Source organism: Parambassis ranga, chromosome 5, assembly GCF_900634625.1.
Source record: "Parambassis ranga chromosome 5, fParRan2.1, whole genome shotgun sequence".
Taxonomy (NCBI): domain Eukaryota; kingdom Metazoa; phylum Chordata; class Actinopteri; family Ambassidae; genus Parambassis; species Parambassis ranga.
Genome location: NC_041026.1, coordinates 20,498,303 through 20,516,596, shown reverse-complemented (window position 1 = coordinate 20,516,596; position 18,294 = coordinate 20,498,303). Strand labels below are relative to the sequence as shown.

At 41.8% G+C, this 18,294-nt stretch overlaps 1 protein-coding gene across 4 annotated transcripts in view; it reads right to left on the bottom strand.

The window, feature by feature from the left end:
- Positions 1 to 264: 264 nt before the first annotated feature.
- Positions 265 to 18,294, bottom strand: part of foxp4 (forkhead box P4) — an 84,813-nt gene continuing 66,783 nt past the window's right edge. For 3 of the 4 annotated variants that reach the window (XM_028405356.1, XM_028405359.1, XM_028405357.1), the window contains 10 exons: positions 17,905 to 18,003; positions 14,757 to 14,844; positions 13,537 to 13,620; positions 11,481 to 11,706; positions 10,983 to 11,059; positions 10,797 to 10,898; positions 7,850 to 7,971; positions 7,159 to 7,225; positions 6,160 to 6,332; positions 265 to 5,776 (listed from right to left, as the gene is read on the bottom strand). In XM_028405356.1, the coding sequence (XP_028261157.1) occupies positions 5,569 to 5,776; positions 6,160 to 6,332; positions 7,159 to 7,225; positions 7,850 to 7,971; positions 10,797 to 10,898; positions 10,983 to 11,059; positions 11,481 to 11,706; positions 13,537 to 13,620; positions 14,757 to 14,844; positions 17,905 to 18,003 (1,246 nt within the window). In that variant the 3' untranslated portion in view covers positions 265 to 5,568. The remainder of the gene's footprint in view (positions 5,777 to 6,159; positions 6,333 to 7,158; positions 7,226 to 7,849; positions 7,972 to 10,796; positions 10,899 to 10,982; positions 11,060 to 11,480; positions 11,707 to 13,536; positions 13,621 to 14,756; positions 14,845 to 17,904; positions 18,004 to 18,294) is intronic. The other variant, XM_028405358.1, reaches the window with a different exon arrangement.

Sequence of the window (18,294 nt, the reverse complement as noted above, 5' to 3'; positions counted from 1 at the left end):
CCCATCTCAAAACAAGTACATTTATTCATTATAATGGATTTCAGTTTTCCAACATGATTTTTTTCCCTGTTAGTCCAACTCGGCCTATAGAGTGCTCAACCACCTTTGTGGCCAGGGGTATCACAGCGAATACATTTTATATTACACCTAAACATATTTGAGTATTGGAATATTTTTTCATACAGCAAACAATTTATTAATGTGTTACCTCTAAAAGGGGCTTGAATCATTTTTTGACTTAAAAAGAAACAAGGACACAGCATATGACAGTGTAATAAGTATTTTATTGCATTTTATAATGCCATTGTCAATAATTAGTACAGATTACATGCAACTAGACCTACTGTACAGTTTTTTATTGTCTGCATGGACAGACACAAGAAGATTCAGGTTACAAATACACAGATATATGTGTGTGTTTTTATACAGCATGAAGGAAAGGGCAGTGACTGGCATTACATGGCTACCCGGGGCGGAGGATCAGAGGGCTGGGTTCCACTGTCTGTCTAAAGCCGCCACCCAGTCCCCGTTTCCTGCCTCTTCCTCGGGCCACACTTTCAAATAACAAGAAACATAACAAAAAAAAAACCCCAAAAAGGATAAAGAGAGGTAAACAGGTAAACTGAACTAAGAAACAATACAGAGTCACTGCTGAAAATGTACACACATTCCTAAGGTTTAACCAGAGGAGAGCTGAAGTGGTAGTTCCATCAGATTCTGGCTGTCTATTTGATAATACCATCAGGCAATGCTCCATTTTGAGAGTCCCGTCCCCCTCACATGACACCTCAGAACTGTCCAATCACACATCAGGATTTGCCATCCACTGCGTCCTTTGAGTCAGTCACCAGCCAATGGGATGCGGCTGGTCACACCGTTACATGGAGGTATGAGAGATAACAGCAATCAGTAAAGGTGATCAGTGAAGTCGATGGAGACTTTTGGAAGTAGCTTGGTTTTTTTTTTGTTTGGTTAAGGTTGTGGCATTGGTTTGGTTACAGTTTGGTTACAGTTCAGGAGTTTGGACTAAGCAATGTTTGCTTGCAATGCCTTTGGTAGTCAGAGGATGAGCTGCATCTCTGAGAGCCATTCCACATTTTGGTATTGGAGACTACGCAAGAAGAGGAGTATCAAAAATGCAACAGTGTCAGTCTTTGATCTGCCTCTGTGGGACTGGGAGATGAGGTTTGTGGCTGGTCACCACCTGCCAGGTGTTTGACTCAGTGACACCCCCCATGGCACCTGCAGATGATTGACAGCTCTGCGGGTCGGAGTTCAGCACAGGAATGACAGGGGTCAAGGGTCAGAGGGAGGGGTCACAGGGAGCAGGGACACATATTGGCACCTGAAAGGACCAACAGCAATATCTTTATAGAGCTCCGCATTTTTTTAAAGCAAGAGAGGGGGGACTACATATTCTTACATTTTTTCCTCTTTCTCTTTTTCTTTTCAGAGGTTTTGGTCCTGTCTTTGAGAAAAAGTCCTTCTGAGGTATCAATACATAATGAAGAAACTTTTTGTTTGTTTTCCATTTGTTGTTTTTTTTCTTTCCTTAAAAATGCATAAATGCAGTACAGAGACAAAAAAGTATCAAAATAGACCTAGCTAAGATAAATATACAAACAGGTGTTACCTAAACCACTGATCTAACTTTAATTCTTTTCATTTTTTTAGAGATAATACACTTAAAAAATCAGCGTCCCAGACGTTTTATGAAGAACTGAAAAAATGGAAACAAATAAAAACAAAACTATTAAACCAAGATACCTGCAGCACTTAATATGATAAATACATATACTTCAGCATTAGCAGTACAGTATAGGAATCAGAGCTGAAAGCTTTACAATAGCTAAACAGGTGCAGAAAAAAAAGAAAATCCCCCAAAGAGAAACTCAAAGGACAAAATGGGAAAGAATGCCCTGGAGAGATAAGCCAAACATTAATATACAAGAATACGTCATGTTATGCCAAGCAGGAGAAAGAACAGAAGTGTTACGTGGTGACCTGTGAACAATCTACATCTTTATAAAACAGCTTTGTTTACAGGTGTACCTTAAAGCATAAGTCAGAGATCATCTATGTACTGTATGCAGCAGTTCCTCTTGGTTTGAGTATTACTAGTAGTAGTAGTGATGAATTTCATTAATCAGTCCTCTCAACATCTCTGTGAGTGTTTTGGTGAAGGGGGGGGGGTGCTGCTGTGTGGTGGGTCTTTGGATATCTGAATGGGCAGAGCCTCTGTCTGCACTAACCCATAGCCCTGCTTCTATGCTTCTGTGATACACTTATGTGTGTGTGTGTGTGTGTGGCACTGATGTATTCTGCCTGTCACTACCTCAGAAAACCAACTGGCATTGTCATTAACAAGCAGCTTCCCATTGGAAGAGAGCGGAGCTTGATCATGAATATGCACACATACAGTTGAGAGGCTGTTCACATAGCTGAATGCTAATCGGGCGCAGGAATATGGTTAGTTTTATGCAGCTGATAGAAAACTGCTGTAATACAGTGAGTACTTCAACACATAAAGAGGCGTAGAGAGTGCTTTAGATGTGGTTTAAGGAGAGGTAGTCATTTTTAATTCTATGGAAAGTGAAACGTCTCTATGTTTTTTGGGCTCAAGCAGATGTGTTAGGGAGTCCGGATCATCAATTTTTTTTCAGCAATACAGTAAGTGTAACAACAATTTTGGCATTCATTAGTATCGTTGAAGAAGAATGGAGAAAAAAATATTTAAGAGAGTTCATTCTCCCATTGGCTATATGTTGAACTGTTTTGAAAAGGAGGTAGTGTTATTTTTGGTTTTTATCTCATTTCAAGATGTCTGTCTGCCACTTTGTACTTTGTAAGAAATCAGTCTCTAATATGACAGGAAACAGTCCTGTTTGAACACAAAGTCATTGGAAATGTTCTTTCATTAAATAAGAAAAAAAAACATCTGAAGTGCAAGAGAAAGTTTGACAAAAAAATGTATGAGAACATGAACCCAACTTTAAATGTTATGTTGTCCCTTGGTTGTTTTCCTCTTACATTGGTATATTTTCATTGTTTTCAGTTGTTCCCTCTTTATTGTATATTTCTGTCCAAAGACTTGACTTTGCTAAGCACATTACAGTACACTAGTGGTAGAGACTACATTTATCCAGAGGGCATTTTTGTTTTCCTAAACAGCATGAGTAACAGTACCTTGTATCACCTTGTTTTAAAAGAGCCAAACATTTTCACTTGACCTCTGTTTTTTGAGGGCTTCACGCACAGCAGTGTTGTGTTTGAATACTTAAGTTTTAGGCCTGCTCATACTGCAGTGAGGCAGGAACACGGTCAAGCCTGAGTACTGGAGAGACAGGGTTTCACCTCTAAGTGCTTTGTTTGTCTCTCTTTGCTTTTTTCAGAGGAACTGTGCGAGGTTTGAACACACGTTTTTGGCCTCATACCTAATATGTAATCATCTCCAAATTCTAGTTTGTTTTACACACTTTGGTTTTTGGAGTGGTCTGCACTGTAAGTCGTGTATAATTTGAACATAATAATGAATACAATAATAAGAATTCAAACTCCTGGTTTGTTGTCTTTTGGCCACTTCTTTAAGAAGAAAGAAAAAAAAACATAAAGGGCAAAATAAACTACAGGGTTTTTGGTTTTCTACATATTTCTTTGGTTACCTGTAACAAAAATAAAATGGGAATAAGCAGATAATAGATTAAAATAAATGTTAAAATTTGGTATGGCACTGTAGAGAAGAGTAATGCTTTTATGCTCATGGAAAACAAAGAAATAAATCTCATGTGCTATTCCTTTAACACAAACTCACACAGTGAATTGCAGATAGCTTCTACATAGTAACTATTACAACCATAGAGCTTTGAATTGAAGCTGAGCAGAGTTGCCGCATTTGGTGTCCCACAGAAAGAATTCCCCCTTTATTTCTTTATCAATTTGGACACAGTTCCAGGTAGAACCTTTGTGGGATGAGGTATTCTCTGACTGCAGTAATAATATATATATATTTTTAAAGCATTACGGATATCTCTTAACTAAATACACAACCAAAAACAAGTGAATGAGAGAGAAATAAAAGAAAAAAAGATTCAGCTGATAAATAATCTGTCTGGATAATTGCAACTTTAAGTGCTTTTTCCAAATTTCTTGCCTGCTACACTTGGGACAGAAAGGGAGAGGGGCAGGAGTGGGTTTAGGTCTAATTTGGGACAATACTGCACTTTTTTCTTTTTTTGTACTTTTTTTGCCAATACTTATTTGGAATGGTGTGAACAACCAGAGTAAATCAAACAACTTACAATACAAAAACAAAAACAGCAACACCTCAGAAAAGGTACGTTGGAACAGAACGTCACCTTGGAAATATTGATCCTCAAAAATAAACATCATGATAATAACATCAAATAAAAAAGGAAATGACAAAAAGCTACCACACATTTTTTTCTTGTTATATTCCATAATCAACAGTTTTCTTTTTCTTTTTTTTTTTTTTAGTCACAATATTTCTGTAGACGCTTCCTCCATCATTTTCTCACTGCTTCCCCTTGTTTCTTCTTTTTCTCAAAAGTGTTCCACACTCATCACTCCATCTGCTGATAGAGGAGAGAAGAAGGACAGCACCAAATGGTCCTATTCCTGCAGTCTTCATGGGGGAGAAATGGAAAGGGATATAGTTTGGGTAGGAAAATGTCTTCTTTTTTTCACTTAGAAGCAAAGAGTTTAAAAGACGTCCCTCACTAAATGTCTTGGTGCTGGCAGAAGTTTGGGTGGAGACTTGGGCCACGCCACCTCTGCCAGGTTCACCACACAGATGTGGAGACAGGAGCCTGCTCTGCAAAAGTTTTGGAGGTAATCTTTGAAAGCACTCTTCCTTCCTCACCTTGAAGCCCAACAGTCAAATGTAAGAAAATGAAAAAGCAAGTGATTGACTCAAAAGAAGGGGAAGAGGGAGAGGTATGCTGCACAGCTCCTGGTGACTGCTCCATATCTATATACACATGATCCTGTGTTTGTATGTGGGTGTTCCTTCTAACACACGTGTCAGTGTGTATTCTCAACTGAGATAAAATGGCTAGCCAGGCAGCCAGAGACCAGAGAGAGAGAAGAGAGAGAGACAGAGAAAGAGGGTGTATGCAGAGCAGTGGGGCGATGAGGAGAGAGTGTGTCCCCTCCAGGGGTCTCTGTATAGAAGCCGATTTTTCCAGGGAGGATGACGAGACATAGTTGGACAAGTGAATGAGTGTGTGTGCGTGTTTGTGTGAGTGTGTATGCATTAAGTGGTGTTACACCTCTGAGCCAAGTGTTGGGTGTGCAACACATGGAGGTAAAGCAGTGCTCCACAGTCAGGTTTTTGCGTCTGAATGTAACAAAGGTCATCTAACCCTGTTTGGAGTTTCTCAATGTCTTCCTTGAAATTTCTTTAAAAAAAAAGCAAAAGAAAAAAAAATTCTTCTTTTTTTCTCTTCTCTCTTAAGTGTACTGTCGCTATCTATTCCTCTTCACACAGGTGAAAGGGCTCAGGGATCAATCTGAAGTCCCGTCCCTTCGGTCTGTCTTGGATCTTTGTTCCTACTCCAGCTCCTCTGTGGGAAGATCCTCCTCCAGATCACGCTCGTCGCTTGGCAATGGCAGGTTGTGTGTGACACCAGCAAGGAGGGATACTGGCCGACTGTCCTCCTCCACCTCAGTAGGCTCCTCCTTCACATGCACCGGGTGGCTGAAGGAGAGACCAGACAGACGGCAGTAAGGTGACGTGTCGGTGTCTTCAAGGCAGATACTAAGAAGAAGTATAGTGGCACTGATCAGTTTGATTCTCCAGTATGAGTTTGCAGACAGTTTCACTTTGGAACATGTGTCATTTTATTTTATTCACTTCTATACAGTAATGCTTTTCTACAGATGTTAGATTCATAAAAAAAATCAGCAGTATTTCTCCAAATTAGGACATTGAAAGCCTCAAATATTAAACTATCCAATGAAATTCATTTATAACATTTTATTTTGAGTTAAGTACAGTTTTATATAAAGAAATCATTTTTATACTTTAGACTAATCATGTAAACCTGTCTTACAAATTAAAATACTCTACCACCACTTGTTTGACATGCTGGTACACACTCAGCACATAGGCTTAGTGTTAAAGCAGTTTTGTTCACTCACCTGTACTGTTGAGGGCTGAGCGTGGGGCTGCAGCTGCCATTGCTGTTGACCTGCTCCACAGTAGAGCTGACATCATCATGGCCCACATGTAGCATGTTGAGGCTGGCTGCAGATGGAGGGGTCACCAGGGGGGGGCTGTTCAGCAGGGACAGACTGCTTTCTGCCAGTGCCGCCTACACGTAGACACACACAGAGGTGTCATTTTAATGGAAATATGTTATCAATTTCTAAAATATATAAAAGCTTAAAGGCACAAAGAGCTGTGATTTCAATCTGTGTTCTACAAATAGATATAATGAAACATGTACTTAAGTTTAAGTTGTATTGATGAGAGCTCTTGGTATCCACTAATCTGTCAGTGAACATGTCAAACCACTAGGGGGCACTTATATACAGTACTTTCTCCGTCAAGCCACAGCGCTTGTACATTTAAGTCCCTGTAAAAAGTGTGTGTGTGTGTGTTGATACAAAAAGTCTCAACAGGAATATTAGAAGACACTGGGCCAAAATTTAGAACATTAATGTGTGCAGAAAAACCACAAACATGAGGAAGTTGTATCACTGCTCTGACACATATCCACACCTCCCCTCAAAAAGAAAAAAAAGACAAAAAAAAGACAAAAAGAACTCTCGTGGGCTCGGAGGTGGCTTTTGTGGCCCAGCTGATAATTTTACGCAGCAATTATTATTGACAACTGCTTGACGCTATAAATCACCTCACAATGCAAATGTGTATGTTAGTTTCTACAGTGGAGTAGAGGGAGCAGTCTATAGAGTGTGTGGCTGTGTGTACGTGGTGGTTGTGGGGGTGGCACATGTGGGAGAAAGTGAGGTGGGAGGTGAGAGTGTGTGCTGGAGGAGGAGGGAGGTGATGTGAACGTCGTTAGGGAATCGGCTAATTATAAGAGGGAATTGATATTAGCATCCTTGATTATGACAGGCTGTGTGTGTTTGAGGGAGAGAGAGAGAGAAATGGGGGAAAGAGAGGGCATGTCTTACCTGGTAGCTGGCGTTTAGGGATCCAAAACCCAGGCCTGAAATCATGTTTTTCACCAGAGTGGGACTTCTATACATATGTGCAGAAACACAGGGAGAGGGAGAGAGAAAGAGAGAGAGAGAGAAAGAGAGAGAGGGTGAGAATTACTGATTGCACACACGTTTAAAATATGTCACCTCATCCAAAGCCCTATTACAAATCCAACAAATATGTTTGTTACAAATAGAAGCATCCACAGACCGCAAACAGATGCTAAAACATGCATATGAAAGTGTCTGATATCTGGTGTGCAGGTGTGTATGCATGTCTGTGTGTGTGTGAGTAATTATCCCTGGGTTCTCTAGTGGTTGGAAAGAACATCTGTTTACATACACTAACAAGGTTTTTTCCTGTCTTGCATCTCACACAGCTGCTTACTAATGGTGTCGACAAACAGGGAGTAAAACACACACATATACACACACAGTACGGTACGCACACTACAACCCTGCAGCTCCCCCCTTATTTTTGTTTTACTTGATTCCTAAGTTGGCCACTTGGTAATAATAGAGGGTCTATTTAGGCAATCATAGTGCCAGCACCCATAAGCTCACACTCACATCAGCCTCAACTGTGAGCCAAGAAAACGAACATGTACGTGACTGTGTGTGTGTGTGAGAGAGAGAGAGAGTGCGTGTGTGTGCATGTAGTTACCCGGTCATCTTTGGTGGTCTCCTCTTTTGGTATTCAACTTCATCCACAGTCCACACGGCTCCCTTCACGTTCTCAACACGAACAAAACACTTGTGCAGACTCAGGTTGTGGCGCACAGCATTCTGGGAAAAAAGAGCACAATTTAATTATTAATGAATTTGATTAACCAGATTTTATTTTTTAGTGTATCATATGGGCTGAATTTGGTTTATTTAGCTTTAATAGTAGTTAAGTAGTACTAATCATCCTTGATATCAACTGTCTAATTTTAGATCAGCTGTAAGTTCACTGAGATGTGTGTCCTTAAAAAGTAACTTAACAGCAAAAAAGATTCATTTTAGTTTCCTAAATCCTTACAAAGTGTGCCTTGTGGGTTCAGTACAAACAATGCCTCCCATCACAATGTGACCTGAGTGTAGCAGTCTTCTTTGTGTAACCATAACTTTACTTCAGTTCACCCATAGCCTCTCTGTACAGAGCTAATACAAGGCAGCAGTTCTCTAGTAGCATTATTTTATCTCAGAATGCTTCTAATCAGTCACCATCAGCATGCACACACAGAAACACACACACACATCCACAGGCACTCAGACAGCCGAGCAGGCAGGCAGGCACACACCGCTATCTTCGTCTCAACCCCCCAGGGACAGGCCTCCCTTTTCATCTGCTATTTGTAGTTTGTTCATGCCCAATTTCATTACCAATTTTAATTCGTCTATAATTAAATCCTGCATATTCTCTCTGACACGCTGTTCTAAGCCGAGAGGGAGGGACAGGCCAGGCATGCATCACTCCTTGCCGTAATTACACACGCAGATACACACATACACACACACACAAACAGACACACACACGTAATTACACAAGCCATAATCAGTGGAGGAACCCTCTCTCCCCCGCATCCCCTCAACCCCCGAGCTGTGATGCTAAGTTTTGTAAATGAGTCTGACCCCAATCTCTGCCCGCCACCCTGACAGTGCAAACACATGCGTGTGCACACACACACACACACACACACACACACCAGACACCAGTGCTATTGCAGTGTTATTTGCATTTGTCTCCGTGAGGAAAGCCTAATTCTCCCAGTTAAAACATTAGCAGTCATTTACAGTGGGTCACAGCACATGTGCCACTCATCTCCACTCCCTCCGGCTGCAAGGAGGGGTGAGGAGTAGGGGGGCAATGACTGAAGGCTGAAAATTTGGTAGAAAGTCTGAAATGTGTAGAGCAAAAATAAAAAGAATAAACAGATAACATTTCTTTCAGGTTCACAGGTGTTGTTTTCTTTTATACTGTATTAATGTCTGAGTGCTGTGATCATCTCAGCTCTTGCTGCTTTCTGCCTGCATTCACAAGCATGTAAAATGATAAGAGAATCAATCCGGTTAAGTATAATTTCAGTTGTAATAGAAGAGGAAAGAAGTTCAGCATTTACAATACTGTAAGTATGTTTACTGATGATTTCATGTCAAAGAGGCATTTAACTGAGGTGGAGATCGTTTCTGAGTAACATTATATGTATTGTATGCAAAGTCTTGTGTTAAAGTACAAATTTGTACTACAATCCACCACTGGAAGTCAAAGTGGAGCATCTTACAAAATGTTCATTTTTATTCTATTTAATTCTGTTCAAATTTTTATACAAAGGAACAACAAAAAAAGTGAATTGTAGTCAGTGAATCGAACTCTAGCCCACCACATAGCACCTTGAAATAACACTTAACACTCATTTCTTCTTCTCTCTCAATCATCCCTTTCTGTTTCACTCTCTTGTCTCTTGCTCATTTTTTGCTGCTCTGTTTCTCTGATCAATGACTTCCACTGCCTGACACCGCTGCTCTCCTCATGAAATATAACAGCTTATTAAAGGACATACATCTCTACGGTCCTATTTGACTCACTGAGCTGCTATATAAATACATAAGGCCATGCCGGGCTATATTTAAAGGTCTGCAAGGCCAACGGCACAGGAAGCAGACACCAGACATTAATAGTTAAAATTCATAAAAGTCAAATGAGGAGGTAAAGATATTCCTGGCTACCCTGTCTGTTAACCTCCTCTGTAACCCCCTCCCTCCAACGTCATGGTTAGGGGCCATTAGAAGATGGCTGTGGTCATCCCCCTTCTCACTCCTTTGCTCATTCCCTCACTTTCCCTGTTTCAGTCACCCAAATTAGTGTGAGGTTTCTGTAGAAATGGGTCAACACCTACAATGGTGGGATCAGGCCAGGTGTCTGTGTGTGTATTGAAAAAGGGAGAAGGAGACAATTCAGTGTGCAATCATAAGCGGTGTGTGTTAGCTCTCTATGTTCTCTGTAATGAGGCTGTGTAACAGTGAGATGTGGCTTTATTGGGCTAAGTGGGGCTGACACTCCATGTGCAGTGTCGGAGGTGAGACCGTTCTTAGGCCTTCGGAGAGAGAAGGGAAGAAAGACACCAGGAGGTTCCCATGAAGAACAGAACCAGCCAATAACTATCAATTCAGTCATATCTCAAGGAGCAGGAGAAGACTGATCATTTCTGTGTCACTGTAAAAGTGTTACATTTAGGCCTTCTTCGACAACGCTTTCTTCAAAGTGAGATCATACTGGCCAATCCTCAGTGTTTCAAATGTTTCTTTCAATGTGGTTTTAAGTCTCAGCTGGCATCAGCTTTGGTTAGGGGGCTTCATTAGTGGGCAGAGACCATAATTATCTTGCAATTATTCAACTTCAAATCAGTGGGAGTTGTATAAAATAGTTTAGTTTTAGTGTAAATACTGTGCCCTGTCAGCAGCCTCTAGAACTGCAGCTCAAACTTTCATTTTCTAAAAATGGCTCTGCTCATTTTCCTCATCATCTAAACAACCCCAGACCTGTTTGCCAATTGGCCTTTTCCATGTGTTCCATCAGTTAAAAAAGTTTTACTGAACCTGAGCTGAGAGAGCATATGCAATGTCTTTACCTTCCATGTTGCCGTGTTTCTCCTGAAATAGGCAAACTTTCTTGTAAACCAGTTGTAGATCTCATTGAGAGTCAACTGTTTGTCTGGGGACTCCAGAATGGCCTGAGAATGGAGAGAAACGAGACACAAACGTTAGAGACAGAGACGGTGTGGAGGTGCTGAGAGGGAAAACTGGTGGAGACTCACATGACGTATAAGAGAGGCGTAGGTAAAGGGAGGCCTGACATCAGCATTCTTGTAGAACTCACAATTCTGAGCGAGCTCTGAAGAGAAAATATTTAAATTTATGTCATGTAAAATGTGAATATTAAAGAAAATCCTTATAATAACAAGCACTGGTCTACACAAACAGAGTTGAGACATTAAAAATCTGAGTTTTCCATGCTACATTTTTTAAACATACCAATAATATTAGTAAATATGTCATCAATAACATATTATATTGCCTTGATAACTAATCATTATTTAGACATAATCTTGCTCTTTCAGGGAAATTTGTGGAAAAATAATAACCCAATATGTTCTGTCAGAAAACTTTTTAACAATTACCAAAACATTCTGAAACATTTCTATATAATGATGTGTAACATTAGTTATAGCCAATGGCAATACAAATAAACATTAAATGAATAAATGAATTCTAACTCTACTATGCTAATTACATAAACGGTAAAGTGCGTCTACCTGAGGCGATGGGGGTGCAGTACTTGTCGGAGTTGCGCCGACGTATGGGCCCAACACCGTGCGTGTGAGAGTGGGAGTGTGTGTGCAAGCTGGAGGAGCTGATGACTGAAGGTCCCTGGCGCAGTGGAGTGATTGGGGTGGCAGCTGAGGTGGGGGGGTGGGGAAGACCCTCTGGGTAGGCCTCGCTGTCCCGCTTTAACAGGGAGCCACTGGAAGCCAGGTTCAGCTGGAAACACACAAACATACAGACACATTATTGTAGAATTCTCATTGTGACTTTTAATTCACATCACATGAAAAAGGATGTCAGTCGAGGTGAAAAGCTGAGAAGTTTGCAAATATAAGAAGGTAAATTGACTTTGGGTGGGCTTATCTGGAAAATGTAAAATTTTATGTTTTAAGTGTGGAGAATTTGTTAGTGATGGGACATCAAATGGTGTCCACATGTTTACTTTAACGCTTCACCATCTGCTGGGCACATTTACAAAGAAGGATCGTCTCAATAAAACCAGGGTCAGGTGATATCAAGCATTACACAATACCTTTTTTAATCATGCAACCAAAGCATCAGTGTCTGTGAATATTTACAATGTAAAACAAAAGTGAATAGATTCTTTGCTCTTTCATACACAGAGCCTAACACACAGACCAACAGGCCTACTCTTTCCTGGTAATTCAAAATTGTTCCAGCCATTAATTTAAGCTATTGCAATGTAGGGTTTTATTTAGGAAGCACTGCTAATGCAAAGTCTCATAAAAGTAAGGCCTTCAACACCTCCTTCTAAAAACATGGCCCTTTAACCATACACCATACACACAAGCACATATATTTATACACACAGCACTGGCTGCAATTAACCCCGCGCTTACAAAAACAAAACCACGCGACAGCATGTTTGTAAGAAGGGAACACACACGCACTCTGCGGTGGCAAAGTCTTCACGGACCAATTCGGCCCAATTAGGCAGAGCCTTGCACACACACAGACTAAAATGCGCACACACACACACAGAACCAGTACTCCCAGTCTCTCTGGGAGAGGCGTAGTAGGGCTGCTAGTTTAGGACTAATTAAAACCACAGTGTGTGTGTGTTGTCTAGATATATGTAAAATGTGTGAATCGCCTTCTCTTTACACTGCCCCCTCCACCCCCCTGTACCATTTAAGCTGACTGGAGGGGGCGGGGCTGTTTAACAGGTACTTCATTAAAGCTGCAACCCTGCCCCATCACCACGGCAACAGTCGAACACTGTTAATTGAGGCCAAGCTTTGTTTCCATTCCTGATGCTCCTCCTCTGCCCCTCCTTCTCCAATCCCTGACCCTGAGGCTCGTCTCCAGTGGTGACAAAACACGCCTCTTCCTGATTTCCCATTAGATGATAATGGCAGCTGATCCCCCTGCGATCAACACATCTTCCAGACACACGAGTAGGTGCAAACACACACACACACACACACGTTGCCACTCGGCTGCACCCATTTATATCCTCAAATTAAGACACTCTACCTCTAATTGACAATTAATTTCAACATCTTCATATTTTAATAAGACTCCTCGTCAATCTGAATAATGAAATATTCATTAGATACCTAATAACAACCTCACCAAGCAGTGTGGACACACACATGAATACACACACGCCACATTGGATTTCTATCCTATTTGACGGTGCACTCAAAATACCATAAGAGGCTGTTTTGGCAGTTCTCCCTCAAAGACTCTTTATACAAGTTAGGTGGAAAATAAAATGCACTGCCATGTTTATAAAAGAGAAAAGAAGAAGAATGAAGCAAAGAACAAAGAAAGATGTAGAAGACAGACAGAAAATGAGGCCTTAATGATGGATAAAAATCACAGCAACCCTTCGCATCATCGGTCAATAGGGGGCGTAGATACCAAGCTAGAAAACAGAGGGATGTGATATCCCATGAAGGATGGAAGAAACTAATGAATTAAGAGAACCTTGTGGGTGAATTAAGGGGCAACAGCAACGGTTTCAGATCAGAGGATAAATGTCATGTAGTTTGGACTGTAGTGGTGCCAGTGTGTACTTACAGGTTGGTTAAAAGGCTTTGGCTCTGAGGGGCGCATGTGCAGGTGGGTCATCATGGCCTGGAGTCGCTCGCTCTCTTTCGCCAGCTATAAAACACACAAAGAGTGGATGTCACTATGGAATATACGTCATCTCACGTCACAAGCCTTAGATTGATATAACATGGTATTGACTCAGAATTACAATTGCAATTACACCTCAGGCACAGCGACGAATACGAGTCAGCCGCCTCTGCACCCGGAGCTCTCTCACACTCTTACTCTAGCCTGCAGACACGCTCGTCCCTGTTTGACTTTGTTAACTGCTGTTTAATGGGCGCTGCTACAGCCTGTGGAAACGTTGAATCCTCATTGTGTGTTTGTGCACGAGTTCAAGCATACACATGTGTAGCCTCCAGAAATAACGGATCTATGCTAAGACAGATAGCACCATTAAGATACTCACACAGACACTACATGTGTGGCAGTGTGCAAATTAAACACAGTCCCTGTCCTGCATCTGTGTGTGTGTATGTATGTGGCTGCCGTGTGAGGGTGAAGAGCGGTGTTCTGCCTGTGGACTGCTGAGGGATGAAGTGACATGTCAAGGAGAGAGAGACGGCCGTCCTGATGTGATGTGACACCAGCTGCCTCTCTGTCACTTTGTGTTCCCTGGTGGTGGCTTCAGGGGCTCAGCTAAACGCTGTTTACCACCACTGCCAAACACAAACGCCAACCCTAATGCTGGAAACACACACACACAGCAGTGTGGGCGCTGTATTGAGGAAACTGAGTGTGTGTGAAGAGACAGGCTTTGCATTTTGACGTTGTCTGAAGCTTTCTCTGGTCAGGACTGTTTGAGAACTACTGTTTCTCTTGTTATTTTGCGTTTGCAAGAGCATTCAGATGTTTCAAGAGAGTTGCGTGCATAAAGCATTTTGAGAACAAGAGGCTTCCTGCAGCATGGTCCTCGCTCTCTAGCTTGTCTCTCCTTTTTTTTTCTTTTCTCCCCCTCCTCCCTTCATAGCCTCACTCTCTCTTGCTGGTGACCAGAGAGGCTTTATAATTGGAGCAGCGATGGCAGCTTCCCTGCTGACTGCTCCTTTTAAATTACAAGCTCCACTGCTCTCCATAAACTCTGCCCTTCCTCAGACAAGCTACTGCCACTGACAGGATGAAACAGCTTTCACAACTTTGTTTGTGAGCAAATGAAAATTAAGCATGTGTTTGCATGTGCAACCCACCTGTATCTCCAGCTGCTGAACGACCTGCATCTGGACTCGGCACTGAGCAGTGCTGCGGTCATCTAGGGCGTGCTCGTTGTTCAAGTGCCTGAAGGAGAGAGGAAATAGAAGAGTCATTTATTTCTAGGAAATGGGGTGAGATCTAGTAAAAAAAAACATCAAGATTCAAGATTGTCCCTATTCAATAATGATTTTAAGCCAAAAGATTATTGTTAAATCAGTTCACAGGACCTGACAGATAAAGTAACAAAACTCAACTCTTTTACTTTTACTCTGTTTTATTTATAAGTTATGAGCTTCAGTTTCAGGACTACAAAAATAAATCACAATCTTGGAAGTTTATTTTGTCTAGTGAAGGACGCAGCAGCTGTGTTTTGTGTGTGTATACTTCATTTGTGCTCAGTGAGCCATGATCCAAGACAACCACCTGGATATGAGCTCATGTGTTATCGTATAAAGCCTTATCTTTAGACTTTCTGCTAAACTCCACTCCACTTATTAACACCAGGTTGTGTGTGTGGACGTGTGTGTATGTGGGAATGGTGGCGCTGTTTGTTTCCTCCAATGTGGGAGGACCTGGGACCTTCTGATCTTTCCCAGTGCGCCCCTCCCTGTCTCCCTTCCACCATCCCTTTCGCTTCCCTCTGTCATCGCCAAGGTTATTCACAGGTTGCTGCTGCCTGCCCAGTGTGTATGAATGTGTGTGTGTGTGTGTGTGGACTGTATATGTGCTGTGAGTGTAGCTTTGTGTGTTGATTTATCAGAGTGAGATATCTGATACCCTGTTGTGTTAACTTATAATCTTCACAGAACCACTTCTCCAGTTGTTTATTGTGAGAATGTGTTAATGTATGTTACGCAACGAAATGAGAGTGTGTTTGCATGACTGTGTGTAGAAAGTTGAAAGTTGGGCAACATCAAGCAAAGACTAGATGAAACAAAAACAATGATGTCATGGCGTGGCTAATCTAGGGTAGATAGATGGCTCAACACAAGTGCACGATAATAATAACAAAAACATGATCTCACTCTCTCTCTCTCTTCCTCTCACTCTCTGTCAAGCTCTCTCTCCCTCCTCGTCACTCACACTTCTGTCCACTCTCCCACTCTTCTTCCCCCGCAACTCCCCAAATGCCTATGATTCACGCTCATTCCAACCAAATCTGCCCCCCAAAACCCTCCCCTTTCTCTATAGCTGGGCCATAAACAGTAGCAGGGATTTTTTGTTTCGATGTGTCCCGACAATGAGGCTCTGTTTACTCCTCTGAGTGCTGGCAGACAAGGCTTTAACCCACATTACACCCAGCTCCACCGACCACAGCCAGAGTATTATACCAGAGGACAGGGAGGAGGTGGAGGAGAAAGAGGAGGGGGGAGGGGAGGTGGGCAGAGACAAGAGAAGAGAAGAAAGACCTGAAAAAGTGGAGTGTCTCCCTCCTCTGTTCTTCTGCTCTACCCTTTTTCCCTCCTGGGGCGATGACTAAGGCTCACTGGAAGGGAGCGCACTGTTGGACTGACGGAATTATCTGTCGCTGCCTCTATTTTTTTCATCTCCCCCTCTCTCTGACACACACACACTCTTTCACTCTAACTCTCCCTCCATCTGCCCTGGGGCTACGTGAAATGAGACACCAAACAACAGCTTTCCTCTCCAAACTTTCCCAGCCTGCCTGCAAGCTTTGATCTGACTGTCCGATGGCATCACAATCACGGAGCACACTTCTGTGATTATGTGTGTGTGTGTGTGTGTGTGAATACTTATTTCATCACCCTGGCTTATTAATATCTCCACTGTTCAAACAGCTAAGAGTTCCACATCGATAATGAGTGTGAGTTTGTTTAGGACTTCATTAGAGGCTTGTGAAGCCTTTGTTAGCAGGCATGGTGCCATGGGGAAGTCCACTGTACCGCACTATGTGTGACAGAGGAGGTAGACGAACATCAAGGCCTGATACTACATTAGCATCGCACTATGACTCCAGAACTGGCAAGGAGCTCACAGGGATGAGTGGAAATTAAACAGAAGAAGTAGATTGGGAAGAAGTGAAGGAGAGAAGGTGCATGCCAAAAACATAATCACATAAATGAAGGAAGGACTTGGCAACAATTCAGCCTAATCTCATATATTTAGAGCATCTACACTGGTGCATGATGATCTTTGTGGGTTGTGTGAAAAAGAAGAGCTCAAAGAAAGAAATGTACACACATGATAACCGGTGTGTCTCGATGTGTTTGTGAGTGTATTCATGTATGTAACGCAGAGAAAATGTGATGTAACTGATTGCAACAGATGAATTAGTCAGAGAATGCAGAACTCCAGTGAAGTACGTGACTGACATGCATTATGCTCACTTCACTTTTATACTTTATCTGTTGTTCAAACAAATTCTCACAAAGAAATGACATAATAAATCATTAGCCATAACCTCTATTCAATAGTTCTAACAAAAACAAACAGGATTTTCCTGGTGATGCCAGCAGCCCTACAACCCTACTTTGGACTTTCACCTGGGAAACCTGGTTTGTCTAGTCATCAAGGTTGCTTGAATACGTTCAGGAGAAGATCTAAATAAAACATAACCTTTGATGCTATGAAGCAGATTTCTCCTACATGCAACAACTTTCTCCCTTTTAGCTTCACCCTGGTTACAACCCTTTAGCATGTTTTCACAGTGTTAATAACTGCTAATGACCACAGACCGGAAAATCCAACTACTACTGGCGTCCTGTTGAGGGAAGGCTGCTTTTGTTCTTCCAGGTAATCTAAATCAGTCATGCTTCCTTTTTCCTACAGTGTTAGTGTGGTGTGGTGTTGTGCCATTTTAATTATCCATAATTGTGTTTGTTTAGCTTGGAAACTTCAAATTTCATTTGGAACAACAAAATTGATAAGAGGAGCACTGCTAAGGCACTTCTCATAAATACATTGTGATAGATTTGCTGCTGCATCTGTTGATAATGCCTGATGAAAATCAATCATGAACGCCATGCACATTTGGCTGGGAGTGGCAGAGTAGTTTTTTTGCTACAATACAATGTGGCCTTAAAAATGGATTGTAGTTAATGTGAGTGAAGTCCATGGGTTTAGCAACAGCAGCCACGTTTATTCTTTATTTTAACATCACCTGTGTGAAGGCTGTTCACTTACTTGATGAACTGTCCCATGTCCTCACACAGTGCTTCACAGCCAGGCCACTTGCACTCTCCATGGCCGTAGAGGGGATGAGAGCCGGCATGCTCCTCATGACTGTAAAGAGAGCACATAAAAAAAAATCATAAAACACATTTTTTTCCTTCACATTTTTGTGTATATATTGGAAAACACAGCAAACAATGTTCTTAAAAAAGAAGCACTGCGTTAATATGCCACACTTTCACGCACAAATACACACATGCAAAAAAGTAAGTGCAGCAGCAGCATCAACACAACCATCTGAGTTTGGTTAGCAGTCATTAGTTTGTGCAGCTCATGAAGCCAAGTGCAGAGAGAGGAGTATAGAGCAGAGTGGGGTCAGTTACAGAAGCCAGGCAAACAGGG